The sequence below is a fragment of the Pelmatolapia mariae genome, linkage group LG18 (genome assembly GCF_036321145.2).
Source record: "Pelmatolapia mariae isolate MD_Pm_ZW linkage group LG18, Pm_UMD_F_2, whole genome shotgun sequence".
Lineage (NCBI taxonomy): Eukaryota > Metazoa > Chordata > Actinopteri > Cichliformes > Cichlidae > Pelmatolapia > Pelmatolapia mariae.
The window spans coordinates 25417228-25442473 of record NC_086243.1 but is presented as its reverse complement, the minus strand read 5'-3'; the positions used below and the strand labels follow the sequence as shown (position 1 = coordinate 25442473).

General features: G+C 42.4%; 1 protein-coding gene across 2 annotated transcripts in view; it reads left to right on the top strand.

The window, feature by feature from the left end:
- Positions 1-25246, top strand: part of zfyve9a (zinc finger, FYVE domain containing 9a) — a 40924-nt gene extending 15678 nt beyond the window's left edge. Inside the window, exons 4-19 of one of the 2 annotated variants that reach the window (XM_063461126.1) lie at positions 870-2293; positions 3702-3801; positions 5395-5571; positions 6806-6957; positions 10701-10809; positions 11210-11332; positions 12422-12577; positions 13638-13862; positions 16331-16413; positions 16602-16706; positions 18760-18910; positions 19073-19153; positions 19307-19469; positions 20694-20799; positions 21277-21453; positions 21762-25246. In XM_063461126.1, coding sequence (XP_063317196.1) covers positions 870-2293; positions 3702-3801; positions 5395-5571; positions 6806-6957; positions 10701-10809; positions 11210-11332; positions 12422-12577; positions 13638-13862; positions 16331-16413; positions 16602-16706; positions 18760-18910; positions 19073-19153; positions 19307-19469; positions 20694-20799; positions 21277-21453; positions 21762-21923 — 3494 coding nt within the window. In that variant the 3' untranslated portion in view covers positions 21924-25246. Of the gene's footprint in view, positions 1-869; positions 2294-3701; positions 3802-5394; positions 5572-6805; positions 6958-10700; positions 10831-11209; positions 11333-12421; positions 12578-13637; positions 13863-16330; positions 16414-16601; positions 16707-18759; positions 18911-19072; positions 19154-19306; positions 19470-20693; positions 20800-21276; positions 21454-21761 lie in introns of both variants that reach the window. The other variant, XM_063461125.1, reaches the window with a different exon arrangement.

Sequence of the window (25246 nt, the reverse complement as noted above, 5' to 3'; positions counted from 1 at the left end):
ACTGTGAGCTTGGTGTGTATTTTGTCTGTGTGTGGTTATCTTTGACCTCTGTCAGAGATCCAGCTTGGCAGATTAAGTGTGTGTGTGTGTGTGTGTGTGTGTGTGTGTGTGTGTGTGTGTGTGTGTGTGTGTGTGTGTGTGTGTGTGTGTGTGTGTGTGTGTACGCTGCACACTGAAACAGCATGAACTGCAGTGGATGAGGCGAGAGCCGACTGTGTGAGGAAGTCGGTTTAAACAAATATTTTAAGAATTTCTACTTGTATTACACAGCAGTTATATGTCGGCTTGACTGATGGCTCCCAGGGGCGAGCGAGCCATTTTGGCCCACTTTCTCAGAATTTCCCAGTCCATCCACACACTAATTTCCCACTCCATGCCAACCTCATTTCTCAGTTCATCCCCTGCTTTGTTCCTGCCATTTTTAGCTTTTTCGATCACCTGGAAGTGTGTATCTTTGTATCAGTTCTCTGTGGCTGTTCTTGTGAGGCTGCTCAAGGGTTCATGATCTCCTAACCACTTCCTCGTATTTCAGATTTCATGTGTTAAGCAGAAAATTGGAAGCTGTTTGGAAAGTGAAGATAAATGGTTGTGTCCGGCAAATGCAAAGTGCAACAGGGGACTACATCACAGCAAATATTAATTTATGTCTTCATAGATATTAAATGGTGCAGACTTCATAAGACCAGGCATGAGGACCAATTTTTCTGACATGAGGATGACAACACCAGTTCAGACATTAATATTTTGGTTGATTTGGTAAAAAAAATTAGTTGTAGATATAATTTGTGAGTACATTAAAATACGTTCAAAGAGCTTCTGCTGAGATCCACACAGTCTTTCATTTTCCTTTTTTTTTTTTTTCTCTGCAGATGAGACAGACACTCCCATTCTCTCAGATGCTAAGTGGACCCAGATCCTGGCCCCACCAACCCACATGCTCTCTTTGAACCCTGCACTGGCTCACGCAGACCTCAGCCCCCGGGAGAGTCCCCTGTCTTTTAAGACCCTTCCCGACTCATCCTCCACCCCTTCCCCAGGGGCTGATCCTAAAAGGCATCCTGGTCCCGAACCTCCATCCTGGGCAGAGGAGAGGCCGGCAGACGTCCACAGCCCTCCCCTCCCCCAGCCCAATATCGGCAAACTGGTGGGCACCGACGACCTCTCGCCGCCACCTGTGACGGCCTCTGACACCGTGGAGAATGGCTGCCTGTCCAGTCCACAGCTGGATGGCCTCAGCAAAGAAATAAGTTCTCCTGCAGACATCCAGCTTGGTGATTCTGGCCAGGAGACTAAACGTGAAGAGACAGCTGCCTCGTCCGGAGGAGAAGGCTCGCCTGTCAGTCACACTCGCTTCAGCTTTGAGGTTGGATTACAGGAACAAACACCGTCCAAGAAAATTCTCCCAAATGTGGAACACACGACACAAAATGGGGATGATGGCAGTTCAGCTGCCTTACAGGACTTTGGCCCAGAAACGCAAACTGGAACTTTAAAAGAGGAGCAAGGGGAAAGTCTCCTGAATGGGAGCAGGGTTGTTGAGATTGGGTGTGAGTTGGAGGAGAACGGTGCGTCTCCTTCGGACAAGGTTGGGCTGGAGAAGGAAAGGAGATGTGGTCCAGAGGGACAAGTAGACCAGCACCACAGAATAGCAAATCTTCCAAATGGTTTGGAACAGGAGAGCGGGAGCAGCTCTAAGCCTCAGGAGGTGGAAGAGAGTGTAGAGGAAGGTGTTTCCCCCTCTCCTGTCCCCTCAAAAGAGGACTCTGTAACTGAGGAAAAAGAAATGGAGGAGAGCAAGCAGGAAAGCGGCGAGGGAGGAGCAGGGGGATCGGGTTGCATCCAACCAAAACTCAACAACCGGCTGCAGCCGGTCAGCATTCCCTATGGAGGCGCCCGACCCAAACAGCCCGTCAGCCTCAAGCTCCAGATCCCACAGCCGTTGTCGGGCCAGGTGCAGAACCTGCTCGGTCCGTCTGCCGCCAACAAGAACAAGAACCTCGAAAACCAATGCCGGAAAGGCACACCCTCCGAAACGTCACCTGGCGGGACTGACCAGAGTGCAGTCAGCGTGAATGGAGAGGGCATCATCCACTCTCCATCCCTGATACCCCCTGAGAGCCCAGACAATGATCTTCAGGCAGGGCAACAAGGTGCTCTGTGCAGGAAACCTGCCAGCTCTCTGGGAGAGGTCGCCCCTGTGTGGGTGCCTGACTCCCAGGCTCCTGTCTGCATGAAATGTGACGTCAAGTTCACCTTCACCAAGAGGAGGCATCACTGCAGGGCCTGTGGCAAGGTCAGTGGTGTACTAAAACTGTGCTAATCTCACCCATAAAGAGCAGTCCAGCTATAACGACCTATTACACAGCAGTGTACCTTGGTGATTATGTTGTTTTTGATGTTTAATTAATCTCATAAGTGTGCCCCAAAAGTAGGACGTGTTTCTGCTGTTTACATACAATAAAATATTGTTAAGATGAGATTGGGGGTCAGCCTCGCAGAACCATAACCAGCCCATTTTGTTGGACTGCAGCTACACTGTTCCCCAACTTACATCTACACATAGGAGAACAGCCTTTCTGAATGAATAAAAACAACACAGCAGCTGGTCCCTGTACATACGGTGCTTTCTAAGAATACATGAGTGATATACATTCCCTACTTTTGTCTCCTCAAAGAAGCTTTCCTGATCTTTACACACTGAGTGTCAGAGATCTTCCAATTCCTGCAATTTCTTTGCTGTCAGTTCACTTCAGCTGTTGGAGTTCAGCCCTCCAGTAACTCCACCCCCTCCTTAGGCATCTAAAAAGTGTGTGCAGATTATAAAATGTTCTCTAATGGTATTAAAACACGGAACAGCGTTTATGCCATGATAACGTGTAACAGTGACTTTTCACAGAATTTCAAGTCTGCAGTGGAAGTGGTGGAAGATTTATCGTGCTTTAATATTGAGCAAAAACAGAAACGGCGAGATGGAAAAACATGTGGAAATAGCTTTGTTAGATGAAGGAGGTAAATTTAGTGTAAGGCTGTGATAGACGATTTCCTCTTTAGGCATTTATTTGCAGATAGTTGGGCAGGTAGCTTTATAGCATTATGCCCACCCACACACACAAAGCAGGTTCTCTGCACTGTGCTCTAAGCTGAAGATGCAGTCGCTGACAGTGCAGTGGAAAAATCGGCGGACTGCTACTTAATTTCCCATGGTGGTAAACAAAATCACACACACTCCTTGCCACTTGAGCAGGGGGGAGCTGGCACTGCAGTAATACTAACACCTGCACTGGGGCTGCAAACAATAGACGCAGCGGGAACCTCGGTGCACCCTCCACCACAGTGCTAGATCCACTACTAGATTATAATGGTGCTGCGTGGCTCTGAAATTAAAAGGATCATCTACCCTCTGTCTAATTATTTAAAGTACATGATACTGGAAAATGACACGTAATGAGGTACTAATCCATTGAAAGAAAAGTGTCGTGTACGCAGCTGCAGCTCATTGAAGCGCTGGCTCAGTACATGAAATCGGTGTCCACAAAACGCTACATTTCCTGCACATTTAATGACAACTTCCTGTCCGTTCTTTAATTAAAAAAAAATAATAATAATTTTTACATTGAAGGTGATGATGTCATGTTGGAGGTTTGGTCATTTGTAGGATTCTGGTGTGAATTATTTTTCTGTCTCTCCGTGTTGTTTTTAAGGTGTTCTGTGCGGCGTGTTGCAGTCTGAAGTGCAGGCTCATGTACATGGACAGGAAGGAGGCTCGTGTCTGTGTCACCTGTCACTCTGCTCTGACAAGTGGTGAGCATCATTGCAAGTACTGCAAGGTTTCTTCTTTACAACTTATAAAGTCAGATGTTAGAGTTGCACATTGCTAACTATTTCCTCCGTATCCTTTTAATGAATTTAGTATATCCAGATAAATCTTTGTCCAATTTTACATTTTCTTTATTTGCAGTCACACAGTGGACAGCGGTATATAAAGTCATCTGTGTTTATACAGCTTTCCAGTGTAATTCCTCTTAGAAGTTTCTTTGTTTTTACATAATGACAGAACACAAAAACAGACCATGGAGTATTACTTGGTTTAAGAAAGAGAGAAGAATTGGACAAATAAAAGTGAAATAATTTACAAGAGACTAATAATAGAATAAATAACAAGATTAAACAGTAATAGGGATTTGGTAAGATGTGCTTTCTCTCTCGTGGGATCTCATGGAGAAAGCAATTTGTTTTTATTTATGAATTTTTCTCCACATTATGAAGATTGCATAAGCAACACACAAGTTCTCTAAGGCTGGGCCACCTGGCTTTAGAAATGTGAGCCGCTAAACTCGCAGATAGTTTATTTTTGCGTTTGCAAATCCAAAAAGAAAGTCTTTCCAATTGAAAACCAAACTTGTTCTGAATAAAGTGTCTAATTTTGCATGACGTTTGCACCACAGAGTTTGAAAACTTTTGAAAAGCCTGAAATCCAGTTGAGCAAGTCGTAATGGAACAGTGCATGACATAATATACAGCAAAACAAAACAAAGAATCACAGCTTTATGCAAAAGTAATCCAGTAAATGCTTCAGAAGAAATAAAGATCGGTTCAATAAACAGAGTAAAGGAACAGGTGTATTGAAAACCTGATTTGAGGCGACAAAACAAAGCGTGTAAACGAAAAGGTGACGAAGCAGAAACACGAACGGTTTTTGACCATGCAAAGGGAAGATCAAAGAGAAGTTGATCAGAGCTTGTTAATGAATAAAAATGCGATCTGTGCAAAGGTTCAGTAGTTAGCAGCAGTTTGATTTTATCTGTAATGTGGCACAGCTTCTGTATAAAAAATCATGTTTACAGCACACATTTTGACACATCGTGCTATGAAAGGAACAGGTGATATTAATGACTTTAATTATCAGTGCAGGTCAGTCCAGGTTCACTGATTAATGACTTAATAATGAATTTTAATAATAATGTTGTTCGTTGGCGCCTTTCAAAGGATTCAAGGTCACCTTAAAACACAAAATGAACAAGAACAGCATTAAAAGAGATTTAAAATCCAAGAATACTATGAATGTAAAACGTATAAAACAAGATGGTTACAGCTGATATGCTAATGTAAACAGATGGGTTTTGTGCTGCGATTTAAAGAGTGTCAAAGAATCTAGTTGATGAGCTGAGGTGGAGCACAGCTGTAGGCTGTAGCAGCTTTAAGGCCGAAGTGAAGACTTACAGGCCTCATTAGAGAAAATAGTAACACCTGTGAATTTTGTGCTATGAAAAAGTACCTGCTTACAGGAAAGTCTTCTAAATTCCCCAGGAATTCTCCTGGTGTGAAAAATGTCTGTGTACTTATGTTACACACGTCGACTCGTAATGTTTACTGGTGCCATTTTCTCTCTGTCAGCTCAATCATGGGAGACACCGGCTGCTGCGAGCAATCAGAGTCCAAACCCCAACAACCCAGCCGAGTACTGCTCCACCATCCCCCCTCTGCAGCAGGCTCAGGCCTCTGGGGTGCTCAGCTCGCCCCCTCCAACCGTCATGGTGCCTGTGGGAGTCCTGAAGCAGCCTGGCAACGAGGGTACGACCTTTACGGCGAATAAAAATACTCTTATGCTAACATTTTTTTGTAACCCTTGAAAGTGACACTCTGTCCTCTGCAGATTTTTCCTTATATGCTGATATTTCATTTACTGTGTGTGTGTGTGTGTGTGTGGGGAAATCTCAATGACAGTTTTAGCTTTTAACAGTCGATATAAATCGTAATGTAATCGATATGTTGTGCTGTTTCTTTCAAAATAATAATTTTTATGGATCAGTGCACTACTTTCCCAAGTGTTTACATTTCTAAATGATCACATTCACCTCCACATCAGGCAGTAGTAGCTATAAAATTTATATGTCCTCCTCCCCCAAGTAAATTTAAATTAAAAATCCAAGGTAGTCCACTTAATTAAATTTCTTTTTTAAAATAAATCGACTAGTAGGCAAACAATTTATTTATATAGCACTTTTCAAAGACAAGAGCAACTGTGTTTTGTGGAAAATAATCAGACAAAAATTAAAAAGAATGTCCCGAGAATATACATTTAAATTAAGAAGACGGAAGATTATTACATTGCAAAAACTGCACAATAATTGATCAATTGATCAATAGCTGTACAAGAAGCAAAAGACAAAATGTAGACTGCTCAAATGCAGAACTGCCACATGTTCTTGGTGTTTTAGTGATTTTTTTTTTTTTTCAGTCCGTATGACCTTCAGACCTACTACAGGTCAGGCTGCACAGCCTCAAACACTCCACCACCACGTGTCTGTCTACTTTCAACAGCATACTGAAAAATTATGTATTTTAATATGCTTTAAAATCCTCTAACTTCACATTGAAGCACAGATTTCCTGCTGCGAGGAAGATGAAATCCAAGGTCAGAGGAGAGGTCAAAAGCTCAAATGGAGATGATATAAGATTCGAAATTGGACAGTTGAATTTCATGCTTGATATCAAACTGGATGAACAGTTTAGGAAAATTGGCATCAACCTACTTCAGTTGGCTCATTTTTGCCAAAATTCAGGGGTCAAAGTGCCTTTATATTTATGTTATTCCAGGTTTCAGTTAATAACTTTTTGTCAACCAATACCCTTAAGTGTCCTTTTCAGTTTTAGCCCCACAAAATCATTTATGTGTGGCTTAATTTATTTTGAAAGAATTTTGGCTGTAGCCCAGTGTAATCATATTAAATAATCGTGATCTCAGCGTTGATCAAAACAATTACGATTGATGCTTTTAATCTGACAGCGTGTCTTTGACATTCAGGGTCCGTCTCACGAGAGCAGAGGAGGGTGTGGTTCGCCGATGGAGTCCTACCCAATGGTGACGCAGCAGAGTCACCCAAACCGCCGACCTCCAGCTCGGCTCCTTCACAGTCACTCGCCATCAATAAATCCTCCACTTCTGAGTCCACTGAGGTAGGCTTGGCAGCCCCAACTAATACTATTAGGTTAGCTATGTATGGCCCTATTTGCTACTTTGCATTTTGCTGATGGGAGTCACAAAGAACTCTTTATGTGGTATTGTTGGTGGTATGCTGGCTCGGTCTCAGACTGTGATAAACAGCAGTAGGTCAAAGGAAACATTCCTTGTTGCATTATGAGAATTAGAAAATCCACTTGATTAAAATGCTTAAAGCTGGAATGTGCTTTACTCGGGTCACTCAGCTTGTCTCTAAGTGGATAACAGAACAGCAAGCCGTATCCGGTTGTTTCTGTGGTTTTGGTGTATCGAGCATCAGCTGTCAGGATGATTCATGGCCTCTAAAACAAAGTGACTCCCTGTGAATCCCAGAAAGCTTTATTATGCTTTGTAGACAGAACATGAGCTTAAAACCAGACTTTAACATGTGAAAGTCAATGTGAGAATTTAAGTCTTGGTGAATTTGATGCCAGAAATTCTTCTCCAAAGAAGGCAAGCCCTTTAGTTTGACCGGAGCAAACGAAAGGCATCTGCTGTGCATTCATGACTGTTTTCATGGTTTGCTTCTCAAATAACAGCGACTAACCTAAAAAGGGCAGAGTGAGAGAGGCTTTGGTTCAGGCCAGAAGAAAAAGACCCTCAATCAGTTTTTCATTTTACTTATCACAGGGAAGAGTACGATGGAGCCAGTGAAAGAAGTTAGACGATGTCCTCTGCCGCTGTGGAGGAGCTTTATCAAATCTGACAAAATGACTCAAGCAGCATAAGTAATCACATTTTGGTAGATTTATAACAGACCGGTCGCAAAGTCTTTGAAAGAAGGTCGAGAGCATTTAATATAAGATGCTATTAATTTGTATTGAGCTTGTTCAAGAAACTTAATGTCGAAATAGCTGTGGTCTCTAATGTCGACCCAATATTTGTCTTTAAATAAAATTTAAAGGGACTTGATTGTGTTAGTTTTCCAGTGTGACGATTTCATTTTTGGAATCTAGTAAAGTAGCTTTGCATGATTTACAGGTCATAATAATCCTTATTTATGTTGTAGACTGTAAATAAACGATGGGTGTAGCCACCATGATGCCACCATTTTTTTCCTCAGGATATAACATTAGTCTTTTGGCCACTGCTACATTATTTATTTTTATGGACAGAAAATGTCAATATTTGGACAAGAAGGTGGAATGCTAAGTTATCAGCTAATGCTCACAATCATGGTTAGCAAGCTGCATTCATAAGGTATAGGGTTGCAATGTACAGGCACTGAGCAGTGCCAAGTAACAAACTAATAAAGTACTCCAACAGGAAGCCACAGGAATATTAGAATTCTCCAAAAGGCACCAGCAGCACAACTCTGGTCTAATTCAGTGGCTTGAATTCTCATTGGGCACACACAGTGGTCAGCTGTAGCACCTGTCAGTCAACGGAGCTGCGGTTCCAACTTTGAGCCTTAGAAAAGTCAAACAAATCAGTAAAGGGGGAAAAAAATCACCATCACACACATACAATTGTAATGAAGTGTCTACACCAAACAAAACATGTTTATTTATTTTTTGTTCCAGGCTGCAAACAGGTATGCCAACTTTCTTCTGATTGGCTGCCCCTCAGAAAACAGAAAGAGGGGTGTGTGGCTGGTTTCAGCTCACAGGGATTAATCATAATACATGCCTTTTAAATCTCTCAGGCGAAATTGTTTTGGATCATTACTGAACAGTTCAATAAATGTAAAAATCACATTGGCAAAAATATCCAAGGTAAAGTTTAAAGAGAGGTGAATGAGTTCATAAGCAGTCGTCTGTCTACACATCCAGCGGAGCAACAATTAGTATTTATGTGGAGTTGTTTTCTGCCCACCTGATCAGCGTGGCTCTAATTTCTACTCCCTTACCCTCTAACCGGCTTTCAGCTGCTGAGTACTTCACTCTGTTACTCCACAGCGGCGTGACTGTGCTGTAAAAGCAGTCTTAGTGAACTAGATGGTGAAGTTATGAGATGCTATCGAAGCTGTGTGACTCATGCTCTCCACCTGCTAATATTGATCATTGCAGCTTTAAGGGTATAAGGGACCAAATGGCTGAAATGTCAGTTTGTATTGTTTCGAGTATTTTTCTTCTTCTTGGATTATTTTAAAGAGCACTGCTGATATTTAAATCCAACCTGCTCTGTTATTAATATATAGTTACACTTAATGCTTGTTGAACCTGTTCTGCCAATAGTCTCAGCCATAGTCGTGTTCCTGAGTATCGTCTGTATTATTACATCTCACTAGTGCTGGGCGATATGACGATATATATCGTGTGGATAGAAAAGTGTCTATCGTGCCATTTGTCTTCTATCGTTTCTATCGTTTCTAACCCGAATTTTACAAATTATTAGATAAAATATATCATTAACCCTTTACAACCGGTCGGAGCAGGCACACTCCGTTTTGCCTAACTATTTTTAAATCCCTGTAGAACTGGAACCACGTAAGGTAGCGCAATAATGTTTTTTTTGCATATGAAGCCGTAGGAGTTGTACTTACATCTTATTCCATTAGCTTGCCCTAGGTCACAGTTTTCTTCCACATATAGCTTTGCAAAAATTGCATAAAAAGCACTTCCAGCAACAAAAACATAATATTCCAGACTTGCAGCAACAAAAACATAATATTCCAGAAACAGGCTTTGCCGATCCGATCAGCTGTTCATAGCTTCCTAGGTTGGAATATAAGTCAGCGCGAACTATCGCATGTCCGCCATTACCTGTCCGAAACCGGAAGTGACGTCATTTTCGCGGAAAATGTAGTTTTTTAAGCTTCAAAGCCTATGTTGGTGTTTTTAAAAGTCATGTTTGACTTTATGCTTTTCTGTATCATTTCTGGGATGCTTAGAAGTCAAATTACACTGTTGTAAGTAGTTTATTTTGATGCACATGCTGTGTTTTTGCAAATTTGCATTTATTTATTTTCATTTGTCCTGTAGTATATAAAAATTAGTGTATCTCAAACATAAAACTATGAACACACTCAAAATAAATTTCTCGTGGTTGGAAACTATTTTGTGCAACTTTTTTGTATTTACAGTTTTGAGGGATAAGCCTCTTAAATTTCTCTAACTAGAAATATATCTAAAAAACAAAACAAAAACGATTTTCAATTTTTTGTAGTTTATTGCACTTTTTTTTTGCAATTTATGTAGTTTCTATGGACTTAATGCATACATATTATTAAAATCTGGGCTATAACGGTTGTATTGATGTATAGCAACTTGAAATGCTCCCACAAATGGCACTACAGCATGTAAAATGTAAAGATAAGCTCTGGCGGACTTGGTTCTATGGTAGGTCTTAAAGGGTTAAATAGCCTGTGCAAATATATTAGTGTTGTCTTCTCACTATACATACTCTTAACTTTATGCAAGAGAAAATAAAGTATAAAAAAATGATATTTTTCGCAAAGAAACTCTGTCTTGTGGTTTTGCGACATGGTGCTGCTTTACGTGCACCCGGATTTGCGACATGCTTTACGGTAACTCAAAACAAAGACTGCACCCTCTCCACTCGCTGTTTACAGACTGCATACTTTCCAGATGACCACAGGTCAGGTGGTATATCGTGATATATATCGTTATCGTGATATAAAATAATTCATATCGTGATAAATATTTTTTCCATATCGCCCAGCACTACATCTCACTGTGTGTTATAACCTTCAGTACATCTAACTCCACACCCCCCACCCCTTCCTCTCCACCCTCAGGCAGCCCATACCCCTGTTGCCCCGGTGGGCAGCCCCGTGGGCAGCTCTCTCAGCCTGATCCCGGAGGACGGGCTCCCTCCCATCCTCATCTCCACCGGAGTCAAAGGAGGTACGGGAGGCCACATCACAGGTGCTTGCCCTCATCCTCACCGTTCTGCTGCCTCCTCATTGCTCCGTCAGCTGCCGTTTTTGTGCTTTTCTTAAATGTTGTTTCTCTCGTGCTTATACCGTCACCGCTCATGTTTCGACCACTCATTGCTAAGAGGGGGCGGGAGGGTGGGTTTGAACACGGTAATGCTGTGGTTATATGTGATTGCTTGGGAGAGTTTTTAGCTGCTTCCTAATTTGATTTTGTACTCATTTTACCATCTTCAACCCTCTCCTCCTCCCTCTTGACTCTCATTCTGACATCACCGTCTCTCATTCTCCGTTCCTCTCATTTATCTTAACTTTGCCTTGACTCCTCCCGCTACCTGTTTCTTCTTCTGCTCCGCTCCGACCACCTGCAGATTACGCAGTGGAGGAGAGGCCGTCGGAGATCGTCCTCATGCAACAGTTGGAGGAGGGAGGCCCAGACCCGCTGGTCTTCGTGCTCAACGCGAACTTGCTCGCCATGGTCAAGCTTGTCAACTGTGAGTTATATCTGTAGTGGTTAAAGCACTGTTCTGGGGGGAGGGTTATTTTTTTTTAAAAGAAGAAGAGCAGCAGTGAGCGTAGAGTCAGACTTCTAAATTAATAATTTTTTGATGACAAAAGGGAAAAAGGCAAAATACATATTTGGACTATATACATTTTTTATGATGGCTGATTTTAGCTCTTTTTTTTTTTTCCTTTTCTTGTGAATTACTGAGTAGCCATGCTCAAACATGCTCAAATGCCTGAGGAGTTCTTCGCAGCCCTTCTCAGACGTAGAATATGTACTGCCTGGTTCACTTACTGTATCTGTTAAAGTAACAGCTTTTTGTCATTCACACACACGGCTCTGTTACCCAGATGTTCATTATGCATTCATTCAGACATTCCTGAAAGAGCTGCCACGCTAATGCAGTGTTTGGCGTATAAGAAGAAACGCCACAATACTACTGAATAATACTCACAAATGTGTATCACAAATCATGATTTATAAATGTTGTCTCATACATCAATACTTTACATTATATATGACAGTTTTAAAAATCTGCATTGCAGAGTTTCTGGGTTAAGCCAATGAGGAGCGCCTTAATAATAATAATAATAATAATAATAATAATAATGGATTGCATTTATATAGCGCTTTTCGAGACCCTCAAAGCGCTTTACAATTCCACTATTCATTCACTTTCACATTCACACACTGGTGGAGGCAAGCTACAGTTGTAGCCACAGCTGCCCTGGGGCAGACTGACAGAAGCGAGGCTGCCATATCGCGCCATCTTCCCCTCTGGCCAACACCAGACACAATGACCAAGACATTCAGAGCAGGGGATCGAACCGGTAACCTTCCATTTACAAGATGAGCTTCCCAACCCCCTGAACCACATTCTCTAAAATGACCAGCTTTCAAGTCAGGGTTGTGTTGTTTGTAAAACGTGTTATGAATATGTTGTTCGGCCTGACTGTATGTGGTGGTTCTTCTGATTTTTTTTTATGGATTATTATTCATATAAAACATGTTAGATCACTTCTGTAAAGGGGCCTCTAATGTAACTGTGCGCTGACACGTTTTCCCTCTTACCCCACAGACGTAAACAGGAAGTGCTGGTACCTGACGACTAAAGGGATGCATGCCGTCGGCCAGGCCGAGGTCGTCATTCTCCTCCAGTGTCTGCCAGATGAGAAGACCATCCCCAAAGACATCTTCACCCACTTTGTGCAGCTCTACCAGGAGGCCCTCAGTGGTAAGAACAACATTAGCAGCTCCACCAGGAGGCTCTCTGTTCCACCTGCACCGTGGAGCCACTCATCAGCGGTTCTGTCTGGAGGTCCACAGGTGGGGTGTCTCAGGCGGGGGCCTGCCCTGTTAAAAATGAGCAAACTCTAAATGTAGTGCACAAGAGGAAAATGTCTGAGCTCTACTTTTTGCTTCATAGAGACCACAGGTGCGCCCAGTCGAGCTCAATTTGGAAATCGGGTTACGGTCCAACACTGCTGTGTCTGGTTCATGAAAAATGGTCCAAACATTAGCGTCCTGCTGTCAGGTTGCGTCCCCCCAGGCGTGACTCCTCGCCACCGCTTTGCAGTTCGTTTTTTCTTTTCTTTTTTTAACCTCCATATGCTGCAAAGCAAAAACTGCTAATATCGGCTGACTTTGACGGCTTGCTACCCTCAGGCTGTTTCCTTTTTCATATTCACACTGGAGCAGTTTCAAGCATGTGGATGGGAGCCATATTGTTTGTGTCTGTCTCGGTTAGGTCGGCGTCCGTCAGGCCTCGAGAAGAAGTGCTGGCTTTAGCAAGTCCTAACTGCTGAGCTTTTTCCTGGCATTGGGGTTATTATTTTATGTGCCATTTAAAGGCGTGGATCTATCCCACAGATAATTAGAGACATGAACCCTTTTATGGGTAAAATTAAGTTGTAGAGTGAGCAGGCGCGCCTTTGGTGTAGAACTTAATGCAGCCTAAACAAGGCTGCTTAGCCACACTGAGTAATCCCTGAGCCTTTCATATCTGTCTCCTCTTCTCAGGACCAAAGCTCTTCCCTTCTTAGCTTTTCATTTGTGCTCATTTTCTTACTTTATTTTTTTCTTCCTCTTCATCTTTTTTAATTTCCTGCTTTTTGCATTCCCTGCTTTTTATTACATTGCTCCCAAATGCCTCTTCCATTACTCCTCTATTTTCTCTTTCCTCCCTGCTGTGCTTTTCCTCTCTAATTCAATCAACCCCTCCTCTTCCACCTCCTTCCATCTCTTATATCACTAACCCCTCTCATTCCCCTTATTTTTCTTCTGCTTCTTTTAAGGTAACGTGCTGAGCCACCTGAGTCACTCGTTCTTCACGCAGAGCTTCCTGGGCAGCAAGGAGCATGGCGGCTTCCTTTACATCAGCCCCTCCTTCCAGTCGCTGCAGGACCTGCTCCTGCCCAACCCGCCCTACCTCTTCGGGATCCTCATCCAGAAATGGGAGACGCCCTGGGCCAAGGTCTTCCCCATCCGCCTCATGCTGCGGCTGGGAGCAGAGTACCGATGTGAGTTGAGAAGAATACGAGGCTCCGTACTGTGCCGTCACGGTGATTAAGAAGTAATAATGATGTGATTATGTTGCTTTAATGGCACTCAGACATGTTGCTAAAGAGATGAAGTTCCCATTTAGTTTGATATGCAAAGAAAATGTAGTTGAGCAGTTTAAAAGCACAGACAAAACAATCCCAGATGTTGGATGTAATTTACAAATTTGCCCTTACACTTTGTGCACATTTGTTTTACCCACAAAACCTGTTCGTCACTATTTTTACCAGATTTTTTTTTTCTTTACGGTGTGGACAGACTACCTCAGATGATGCATATGCACAAATGATAAAGGTGCGGGCGTCTTCGGTGTCTGACATGAAAGAACGGTGGACATATCTATGGCTTTTCCTCCAAACAGTGGTCCTGTGTGGCACAGTGAGTGAGGCTCAAAGTGTAGTCAGAAATTAAGGAGGGCTGTGTCACAATATCCCTGCTGCCACTTCTGGTCACTAACCAACCAAATACCTTGATGATTAATGCAAAAACAAACTGAATATATAGAAGCAAAAGATTCAAAACAAAAAGTTTGCTAGAAGAAGAAAATTGGGCTGTTTCGGCAGCAGGAGCTTGTTTGTAAGGATGCGTTCTCCAGCTGTTGTCTTGAACCACCCCAGGAGGGCGTAGCATGGAGAATAATGGCAGCCACACCTTTCGGCTTCAACTCAGCAGGTATCATCAACATTCAGTCAACACACATCAAACTTTTTACCGAACTTTATTAGATCCAAGTCAAACAGGCTAATGTGCTGTGAACTTATAAATCTCTTAAAATCACAGAGGTGACTTAAATGCTTTTTTGTTAACTAGAGGCAAATAAAACACTATTGTTTTAATTTTCCAAGGCATAACATTTTTTCTTGACTTCTCTCAAACATCTTCACTAGTTTCTTAATAATACACCGGTTTCCCGATTGGAGTTTCTCAATCGGCGTTATCCACACATACAACACCTGGTTGCCAGGCAAAAGTGAATTACTCATATTACTTCCTGTTTAACAGACATTTCTGCACACAGTTGCGATGATGTCATTTTTCTGATGTAGGTTGCAATCACTCTGGGACTGATTTAATCTGGTATGAATTCATTTTGTAGTGTTGCTGTTAGTTGACTGGGTACATCACTTCAGTTATGTTTGGTTTTTTTGCTGTACTTCACAACCACAGTCACCTCAAGGTGCTTTATGTAACGGTAATATTAGAGAGAAAGATGATCCCTGTAAGAGCAGAACTTGGCTATGGTGGGAAGGAAGGAGTCGGTTTTAGGAGGTAGAGGCTTCAGAAATTTGAATTGTGGACTGAAGTGAAGTGGAGACGCAGCAGATGTTTGTAGGATTGAATTAAAATGAGCTGAGGTTACTCCAAAATACTGCAGAACAAAAACGTTGCTCCTATTTCAAGCTTAGACAGCACTGAGGTCCCTGGGAACGTTAAGTGTGTGAGTATCCTGTAATGGTCTGTTGGGTCTTTATGGTAAAATATTAAGATCTAGAGAACTTAGTATGTCAGCTGACTTCATATCATGGCTTCCCACATGAAGCAGGGATTTAACGGCGACGCTCCTTTCACCAAATCTTCTTCTCTCACAGCCAGACCTGCCAGTGCCGAGCTCCGCCCGCTCGGCTCTGTGAAGCGCCTTGTCTGTATCCAGCGAGCACGGATAGAATACATTAACAAAACCGCACACAGTCGAAGCTCTTAAACACAAAACATTTGCACAGCCATGAAATCAGCCCACCACACAAACGGCGCTCTTCTCCACGCTCTCACCTCTTACCTCCGGCGCTGACCAGCAGAAGGCCGAGAGACTCGTCAGCACGAAGTGCAGATTGAGGCTGAGCTTTATTTATTTCTTTGCTAATGAGAGTTTATACTGAGATCTCTTTTCCCCCGGCTGTTTGCAGAGATAAGGCTAAAAATAGTCATCTAAGAAGCTTTAGTTGCTGAAGGAAAAAAGCAGCTGCTGTATTTTTTATTTATTTATTTTTTTCACTTGTGGATTAGGAGTTCACTGTGTGTGATGCGTGGGGTCTCTTGTTCTGCTCATTTGCATTTATGGATGAAGAGGAGGAAAAAAAGAAGTTGTGTAACATTGAAATACCTGGAAAAAAACCTACAGACCACAAAGCCCCAGAGCACTAATGAAATAAAGAAGCAGCTATTTTCTGCTGCTTGCTAATTCATAAGGAGTCGTCACGGCAGGGGAGCCACGTGTTTGATTTGGCAGCTTTTTACGCCAGATTCCTGACACAACTCCAGAGGGATTTCTGTCTTCTGTCTCCTCTGAGTTATTTCACTTTTTAGGGGATTGTGTAATGAAATCAGCTGTGAAATTATTTTGAAAATAGCAAAAATATAAGTCCATGAAACCAAATTTGTGGAAGAGGAAGATTCTCCTGTAATCACCAGTAGTCGTTGTGTTCTGCAGTTTATCCGTGCCCGCTGTTCAGCGTTCGCTTCAGAAAACCGCTCTTTGGAGAGACCGGTCATACCATCATGAACCTGCTGGCGGTAAGTGCTTTGTTTTTCTCTTCCTGAGTTCACTTTTTAATTATTTTAAAGGTTAAAGAGCCCCCCGCTATATGCTGGGTATGTAAACAGGAATGTAACGATTCAAGTGCTTTGTTTGTTATGATGTTCATTTCAGTTAAACTTCACACATCTTTATGTTTTTCTTTTTTTTTTTTTCACTGTCCCAGGACTTCCGTAACTACCAGTACACGCTGCCGGTGGTCAAAGGTCTGGTTGTGGACATGGAGGTGAGGAAGACGAGCATCAAGATCCCCAGCAATCGCTACAATGAGGTGAGCGCCCATCCAGTTTTATTTATTTTCACACAATAATGATAGAGAAAATGATAAAGATGATAGAGATTTCCACTTCATAGTGCTGCTTTTTCACTCATTCCACACACTTCAATCATGCAATGCAACCACAATGCTCTTCTTCACCAAATCTCTGTCTGTCCCTTACACGGTGCATGCATACATTTAAAAACCATCACCATTAACAGCAGGCTGGTGAGATGCATTAGCTAACTTCACAGTTAGAATACACTGAGGAATATGGAAGCCTGTTTCTGCCAGCAGGAAAAAAAATGCAATTCATGAGCTAAAATTCCAGGTTATTATCTCAAAATTTTACGTTACTACCTCAAATCTCTGAAAAAAGCTAAAAAGTTAAGAAAATAACGTGAAATTTTGACCTGCTGCTTATTTATTTATTTACTGGCAGAAACAAACTTTCATAGAGAGAAACCCTAAAGGTGATAACGAGAAAAAAATTCCTCTGGCCATCCAGCTTGTTAGTCTCTGCATGTGAGAAGATTAATGGTGTAAAAATTACATCTATACAATTAAAGTTGATGACCTGAAACCTTTGCTGTGTTTCAGCAGTGCTTCAAACTCAGGAAAAAGGGACATTGTTTGGGTATTTTTCTTATGTGGGATACTTTCTTTTTAATAATATAAACGTTTTAACGCTATTCATTTAGAACTGAGTGAATCACAAGCCTGGTGTTTAATTATTTCGTAATTCTTTGGTCCACCTACGATTGACATTTGATTTACCACAACTAGAAATCAACATTATATTCAGGACATGTGTCCTGAGATTTTATTGGAAACATTCACTGCCTCTCCTCTAAGTTGCATAAACTTTGGTTGCGTAGTTTTTGTTTAATCTCTGACAGTCAGTCAGATGGACTCACAGCTGCCTGTATACATTTGTTATATGGAGTCTTTAGTTTCAGTCTTTCTCAGTGTGGTCAAATTTCTTTAATCAGCGTGAAAGAAGACTTAGTGTACATGTTTTTATTTAAAACTGGGATTTGTTCACCTGTTCTGAACTCGTTATAACGTCCTGATAAACACCTTCCAAATTATAATGAATAAAAAGACAAAAATTGGTGGTGAAAGTAATACAATCCAAACTTGAACAAGCAAAACCTACTTAGGAAGCTGAATGAAATTAAAATAAACAGAAATGAAATAAAAATTACAAAATGAAATAAAATTACAGAAATTATAAAAGAATGTTATAACTCTGGCTTGCACCCCACCTCTGTGATAGATCTCTTGACTTGATTTTTTTTTGAGTGTTTGTCTTTATAAAATGAATAGAAAGTAAAATCCTCGCATTAAACATTAAAAACAAATTCCAGAAAATGAAGGAAAGCAGATTTTCCTCTTATATAATTCATATTTAAGCATTATTTTCAGGATCAGGCATCATTTTTCAATCTTCCAACATGCAGACTCCCTCCATCAGACTAATGACATCATTGAATGAGGCTGACTGTGTGTAGGTGCTGCGTGACAAACTCTCTGGAGTCCCTGCAGCTGAACATGAGGTGTGGGCTGCCCACGTGTTATAACGCTGCTGCCTCGAGGGTGTGAATGAACGGCGTACCAGAAGAAGTGATACGCGTTTGGGTGAGAAATAAAGCCGCGGCGGAGAGTGCGGTGCCGGTTGTAGCGTTTGGCTGTCGATGCGGTAACAGATGGGAACCCAGTAATGTGGAGCGGGCACTGTTGCTCAACAGCTTGCAGTCGAGCTTTTTTAGCGCGGCGAGTGGTTAAAACCCTCCAGATTTTCAGTTTTATTTCTACATTTTCAAAGGACGGCTTCAAAGAGAGGCAGAGGCAGGAGAGTTAGCAGAATTAATATGGGAGATCTTTCGGCTGTTGATATCCACCCGTGACGTGTCCTTTTCCCACAGTCTGTCAGCGCCGTCCCGTTTAAACTGAGGACTTTACCCACAAGCCCACTGCAATTAGGCTTAACCAGGCAGCCTCTCTGCTTCACGCACACCCAAAGGGCTACTTAATTAGTCATGCATATTATTTGTCCTTGCAGCTGATGAAGGCCATGAACAAGTCCAATGAACACGTGCTGGCCATGGGGGCGTGTTTCAACGACCGGGCCGACTCCCACTTGGTGTGCGTCCAGAACGATGACGGGAACTATCAGACGCAGGCCATCAGCATCCATCACCAGCCGCGCAAAGGTGCCGACTCAGAAACCGACTCGACCGTCACACTTGAGACCTCCTTTATCTCTGGCTCGTCTGGAAGGCTGCGATGCCTGAAAATCCTCCCCCTGACTGTTTGTCTCATCTGTTTGCCTGAAAGTAGCTCAGCCTCTTACTTTATCTCTTTGTTTGTTTCAGTTACTGGAGCCTGCTTCTTTGTGTTCAGTGGTGCTTTGAAAGCCTCGTCTGGCTTCTTAGCCAAGACCAGCATCGTGGAAGGTGAGAACGGCGTCAACAGAGCTACATGTTGGCTGCAGAAATGTTGAAATGAGTCAAAAGAATTGTCACTAAAGTTAAAATAAATAAATAAAGTAAATAATCATGATCCTCAGTACTGAGTAAAGCAACTGAGCAGCTTTTTTCCTCCTATAGATGGCGTCATGATTCAGATCACAGCTGAGACGATGGACTCTCTACGTCAAGCTCTGAGGGACATGAAAGACTTCACCATCACGTGCGGTAAAGCTGACCAGGAGGAGAACCAGGAGGTCGTCCACATCCAGTGGACGGAGGATGATCACAACTTCAACAAAGGGTGAGATGGGGTGGGGGTGGGGGGGAAGACAGGAGGGGAAGGGGAGCTGGAAGAGATGCATTTATGTCACGGACAATTGAACTGATAGCTTCCCGGGCTCTGCATTTACTACTTTGCTATAAAAAGTCATTATGCACGCCGGGGGAAGCCCTGTGAGGGAGAATCTTAGCAGGGTGGAATGATGCGGTCTGACACGGCTGTGAGATCCGGACCGCTGCAATCAATTTTAGAGCAGGATGATAAAATCTGCTCATTTAAAAGCGACTCTTCACCGTTCAGTCTAATTCAGGCCTGTCACCAGATACGATATGACTTCATTAAGAGGATATTTTCACTGCACAGAAGCTGTTTTAACCCTCAGCCACTGTCACACAATCAGAGTTGGTCTACAGTGTATATTACGCTCTTTTCTTTCATGTTTATTCATAAAATAGAACAGCCCACCAGAAGCCTATTGCTGCATAATTAAGGGGTAGTCCAGGGTCACCTGATCCAGCATTGATCCAGTGACTGAAACAAGCTGTTTTAGCTCATCTCCCTCTAAGACAGCTTTTTTCTGATTGGCTGCCCCTCACAAACAGATGATCTGCGCAGCAGGTGGGCTGTATGGCTAAGATGACCATTTAACTACACATTCGTTCAACATTAATTTTATACAGTTAAAGCCTTTCACTCAGGGCCGTTTACAGTTAACAGATAACCTAACATGTGTTTCTTTGGACTGTGAGAGGAAGCTGGAATACCCAGAAGGAAGCCATGCAAACTCCACACAGAAGGAGCCCAGCCAGGGTTCAAAGTTCAAGGCACCTTAGTACCAACCAAGGAAAAACAGCCTTAAATGGAGCGTTTAGAGCAGAATGAACTTTAAAGGTGTCCACGCAGTGGAATAACTTAATGATGCAAGGCGGCGAGGTCTCGTTTAACATTTGCCCAGGAACTGTTAAAAAACAAACTGGTGTTCGCTCACACAGAGGGCAAAAAACCCTGCAATTTTAAAAATCAAAAACAAACCAACAAAAAAAACCGAGCTGGCTTCGGCCTCTGCCCGATGCTTTGATGTTGGTGCTTTTGCTGCTCCAGCCGAGCAGCTGGCAGGTCAGTGCTTTGCTCAAGGGCAAAGTGCTGAGATGCTGCAGAAGCTGTTTATTTGGGTCTCCCACAAAGAATCAGCTTTTGCTTAGTTGCGCGCTTCATTTGTAAGTTGTCTTTTGTGTGTTTGTTCAGCGTCATCAGCCCAATCGACGGGAAGTCCATGGAGTCCATACCCAGTGTCAAGATCTTCCACGGCTCCGAGTTCAGAGCAAACGGCAAAGTCATCCGCTGGACCGAGGTACAGTCTGCTCATTTTACCGAGCGCCAGTGAGGAAATCAGGCCACCACTGAAGCCTCTCAGGACAGACAGCTTAAACTGTTTTAACCTTCATCCCGCGAGGCTACAGCTCCATTATTTCAGGCTAAAGTAAACTCTGATGACACACGCCAGCACGGCATGATAATTTCTCCTCATATACAGTAGGAAGACGAGAGGATTTAACATATTGTGTTAATACAAGTTCAAGGATTGTTTTATTTAGAGAAAAAGTTGAGTGCAGCTTTAAGACCCTGTTTTTGTGCTCAGGAGGTTGAAAAAAAAGAGGTCAGTTTATCTCAAAAAGTCTGAGTCACCTTCCTCTGCTCCTCACGGACCCTCGACTTTCTGTTCTAACCCAATCTCCTCATTATCACATATTACAAACAACCCCAAAAAAATATATGTATCTGTTTTCAAGTCTGCAGGTCTTATTATAAGGTTCTGTGCTCCTCCCAGGTGTTCTTCCTCCAGAGCGAAGACCAAACCAGTGTTCTGAGCGACCCGGCCGACCACAGCCGCCTCACGGAGAACGTGGCGAGAGCGTTCTGTATGGCTCTGTGTCCACACCTGAAGCTGCTGAAGGAGGACGGCATGGCCAAACTGGGACTGAGGGTCACTCTGGACTCTGACCAGGTAGGACTCTGAGAAGGTTTGTTTTATAGATGTAGACCCTGATGTGTAAACAGACCTTTGCATCAACAAAGAATGAACACACTTGAGGCCTGTAAACCAAGGTTATTATAGTTACCTCAAACTAGATCACAAACAGAAACAGAAAAATTGGGGACATGTGGAACGAATCCTTCTAAAGACTGAACCCTGCCACAGTCCACATTATTTTTCAAACTGCTCATAAATCTGCAGAAAACCATCAGAAATCTGCCCGATGTGCCAGTTTACACTAGATCTTTGGTATGACTTCACCCTTTCATTCTCCGCAGGTGGGTTATCTGGTCGGAAGCAACGGCCAGCCTCTCCTGCCTCAGTACCTGAGCGACCTGGACAGCGCTCTGATCCCCGTCATTCACGGCGGGGCGTGTCAACTGAGCGAGGGCCCGGTGGTCATGGAGCTGATCTTCTACATCCTGGAGATCATCTCTTAAGAACTTAAGACATCGCACCAACCTGCACCCCTACTCACCTCCAAACTTCTTTTTTTTTTTCTGACATCATCTCCCTTCGGCCGTTTGCACTTCAAAAGAGCCCGAAAACTGTGCCGTGCCCGGCAGGGTAGCATTCCTCAAGTCAAACCTATGCATCCACCCACGGTCTGAGGAAGCTCTGAATAGGATCACCTGTCACCTCAGTCAGGATGTCTCCACAGATCACACTGTGTCCGTCCTGATACCCACACTTTTGCTGCCTCTGAGAAGCTGCCACGCGACGAGTGTCAGGCGGCCGATATTGTGCAGTTTGTCCTCAGATAGCGAACGCATCCAGGAAGGGATGAAGGCACTAAGTAAAACTTTCTTGTCTCATTCGGAGTTTAAGTAAGAAGAGTGTTTATTACAATGAAAGGGGTCACAGGGTGTTTAGCCTTGTTATAAATTAGTAAACCAGTACCATTAGAATCGTGTCTGTGAACCTAAAAGTCGAGCGTGATGAATTGTGGGATTTATTAAGCCTCTCAACTTTTCTCTTAAATGCAGCCTTAGCTTCATGATTTTAGACAAATGAGTGAATTATGAAATGAGTAAAACCAGGGTGTGTGTGAATAGGATGATGAATTATTCTGTCTATTATCAGAGGAGCTGTAGAATTAACAATCAACTCCATCTATTTCCTGGTTTAAGAGCTGCAGAGTTTTCAAGGAGAAAGCACTCTCTCCTTTCTACCGGACACAAACCGTAGTGATCAGTGACGTCTCTGTAATTGCAGCCATCCTCACAGGTCAGGACACCCTGAGCTCTCGTGCATTTTGACAAAGAGACAGATTATTCCCTAAAGGTCGCCTTAACACTGTGAGAGTAAAGCTGAAACGGCCATGGCTGCACAAATACCAACTAATCAACCAGAAGTAGTGACTAAATTACGAGCAGAACTGTGTCAGATAGGACCTCTCCTGCAGCCTTCAATCAATCAATTGCTATGAGAGAATGGGGGATAATACAGCCTTTAATACCAATTGAAAGAGCCACGTGTTTTGGTTAAACCTGCTGCAATTCTGCCATTTGGTGCATAAAGCAGCACTCCAGAGCTCAAAACATCAGTTGGGGCCAAATAGTTCATTTTGGTCTCTAAACACAAAAGAAATCAAATAAACTACATCAGCGGTTCCATCTTATAATCTAACCTGCAGATATGTTTTGACCCGTTAGACGTAACACTATTTTATTAAAATCTGCTAGTTATGAGCTGGTCATCATATGTGAATCACATTGCGATGCAGGTTTACAAGGGTGCTCTGAAATCTCCCTAGATGTCTTTCTGACGTTTAAAAATTCAAAATAAGCTTTGTTTTATTCAGCACGACATGACACTGGTGATTGAGCACAAAAAGTCATAAGCCAAGAGCCAAGCAAGTTTTTTCTTACAGCCACAGGACTCGCCCCCTGGTGGCCATTACAAAAAATGCACCTGCACAGTGATGGAAACTACATTCATGGTTCCTGCTCGGATGCTCCTTAAGTGTGGGTATCTGGACTGACCTCCTGCTTCCTGATCGCACATCACTGTGGCAGCCGGAGGTCCTGAAGCATTGAATTCTGGGTAAAACCTGCCTCTGTGTAGCACGGATGCTGGTGCAAGGGAGAGTCATATCCGTTACTGAAAAGTTTGGACTATTTCTGTTTCAAGACAGTACTAATCATCGTGGAAGGAGGTGGTGATTTCTTTCTTTTTTTTTCTTTTTTTTTTGCACCGTGGTGCTCAGTGCCTGCAGTAGTGTTTCATCAAGGGAGAAAAGGAAAATGAAAACCATTTCAGATTCACTTAAGCTTTACTCATCAGTCACCAGATGCTTTACTTCACTCGTTGTACATACTTTTGTAGGCAGGACGAATTCTCCTTGATCACACCTGAAACATCTGTAGCCTCCAGAGATCCCAGTATTATCGTTCAGACAACTGATTTAAATAAAGGTTCCGATGCTTTATCGATAATCAATCTGTACATAAATGTGCGAGGGCGGGGAGTCAGTTTTTAATCTCATCAGTCATTCAGTGTTGGTTCAGCAGAGGTCGAAAAAATCTTCACCTCATTTTTGTCTTTTTAATCATAACGAGAATAACTGTTGAAGATGTAAAGGTATATATATAAATAAATGAATATATATATGAACTGTATTAAATTGCAGATGCAGTGCACTGGATTTAAGCCATTTACAGGAGAGTTAAAGTGAGCATCAGGGTGTCCTGGAAGTAAGAGGTCCGTATTTGTCGAGACTTAAATGACCCGAAGCTGAATGTATCTCATCTCAAGTTGTCTGCATCCTTCCAAACCTCGAAGTCGAGACTTTTCCAAACACCCTGAACCTCTGAGGTGTTTTCTAAAATCAGGCACGTTAGAGGTTCACCGTCTGATCTGGACTCTGCTCTCCTTCAGCAACATGGACCTGGACAAGAAGTCTAAGAATGTATTCCTCATGTTTCTTTTTAAATCTGCAAAATGTGCTCTTGTTTCTGACGAGACTAATCACAAAAAAAAAAAAACCCCACCCTGCTGTGTTTAAAAAGCTCTGTACAGTAACCATTCTGCATTATGCTAATTTCTCCATCGTTAATTGTGCTGATGTAAAACAATCTCGAGTGAGAATCAGACAATCACAGGAAAATCTGCAGAAGAGCCGACGCTTGAAGTTTAAATCAGACCTGTAGCCGCTCTGCATTCATTTATTAATCGGAATCTTTTAGGAGCTACTGTAGCAAAGTAACCTTTAGTTTAAAAGGGGGAAAAAAGGTCAAAGGTCACCACTTCTGGGTTATTTTACTGTGATCATACTAGAGGCAGTGTGGTTCAATCACTGTGTTTCTTAAAAAAATAAATAAATTAGCATAATGAAGAGGGGGGCACGAGGATCTATTTTTCTGACTCACTGTTTTGTTACTGTTTAATTCTTTTTTTCCTTTTTGCATTATCTGAAGTGTGCAATATGTACTAAATCCAAAAAAGAAGAAAAAAAGGTGCAATTTGTTTGAAAAAGTAGCATTTGTTTTGTATTCAGTTGTAAGATGTTACTGTTTAAACCTATAACACTGCATGCAAACAGAAATGAGCCGGAAAAGGCGACTGGAGCGAGTCAACTTTGCATTTCAACAGTCAGAAAATCCTCCACAAAAATATGAACTTGTTCAGTTTATTATTATTTTTTTTAATAAATCAGTTTGAAAAAAAAAATTTGAAAAGCCAAAAAGCCTGTTCATCTTTCCCCCTCCTTTGTCAAAAAAATACTGTAGTATATGTAAAATAAAAACTTATAGAAAACTGA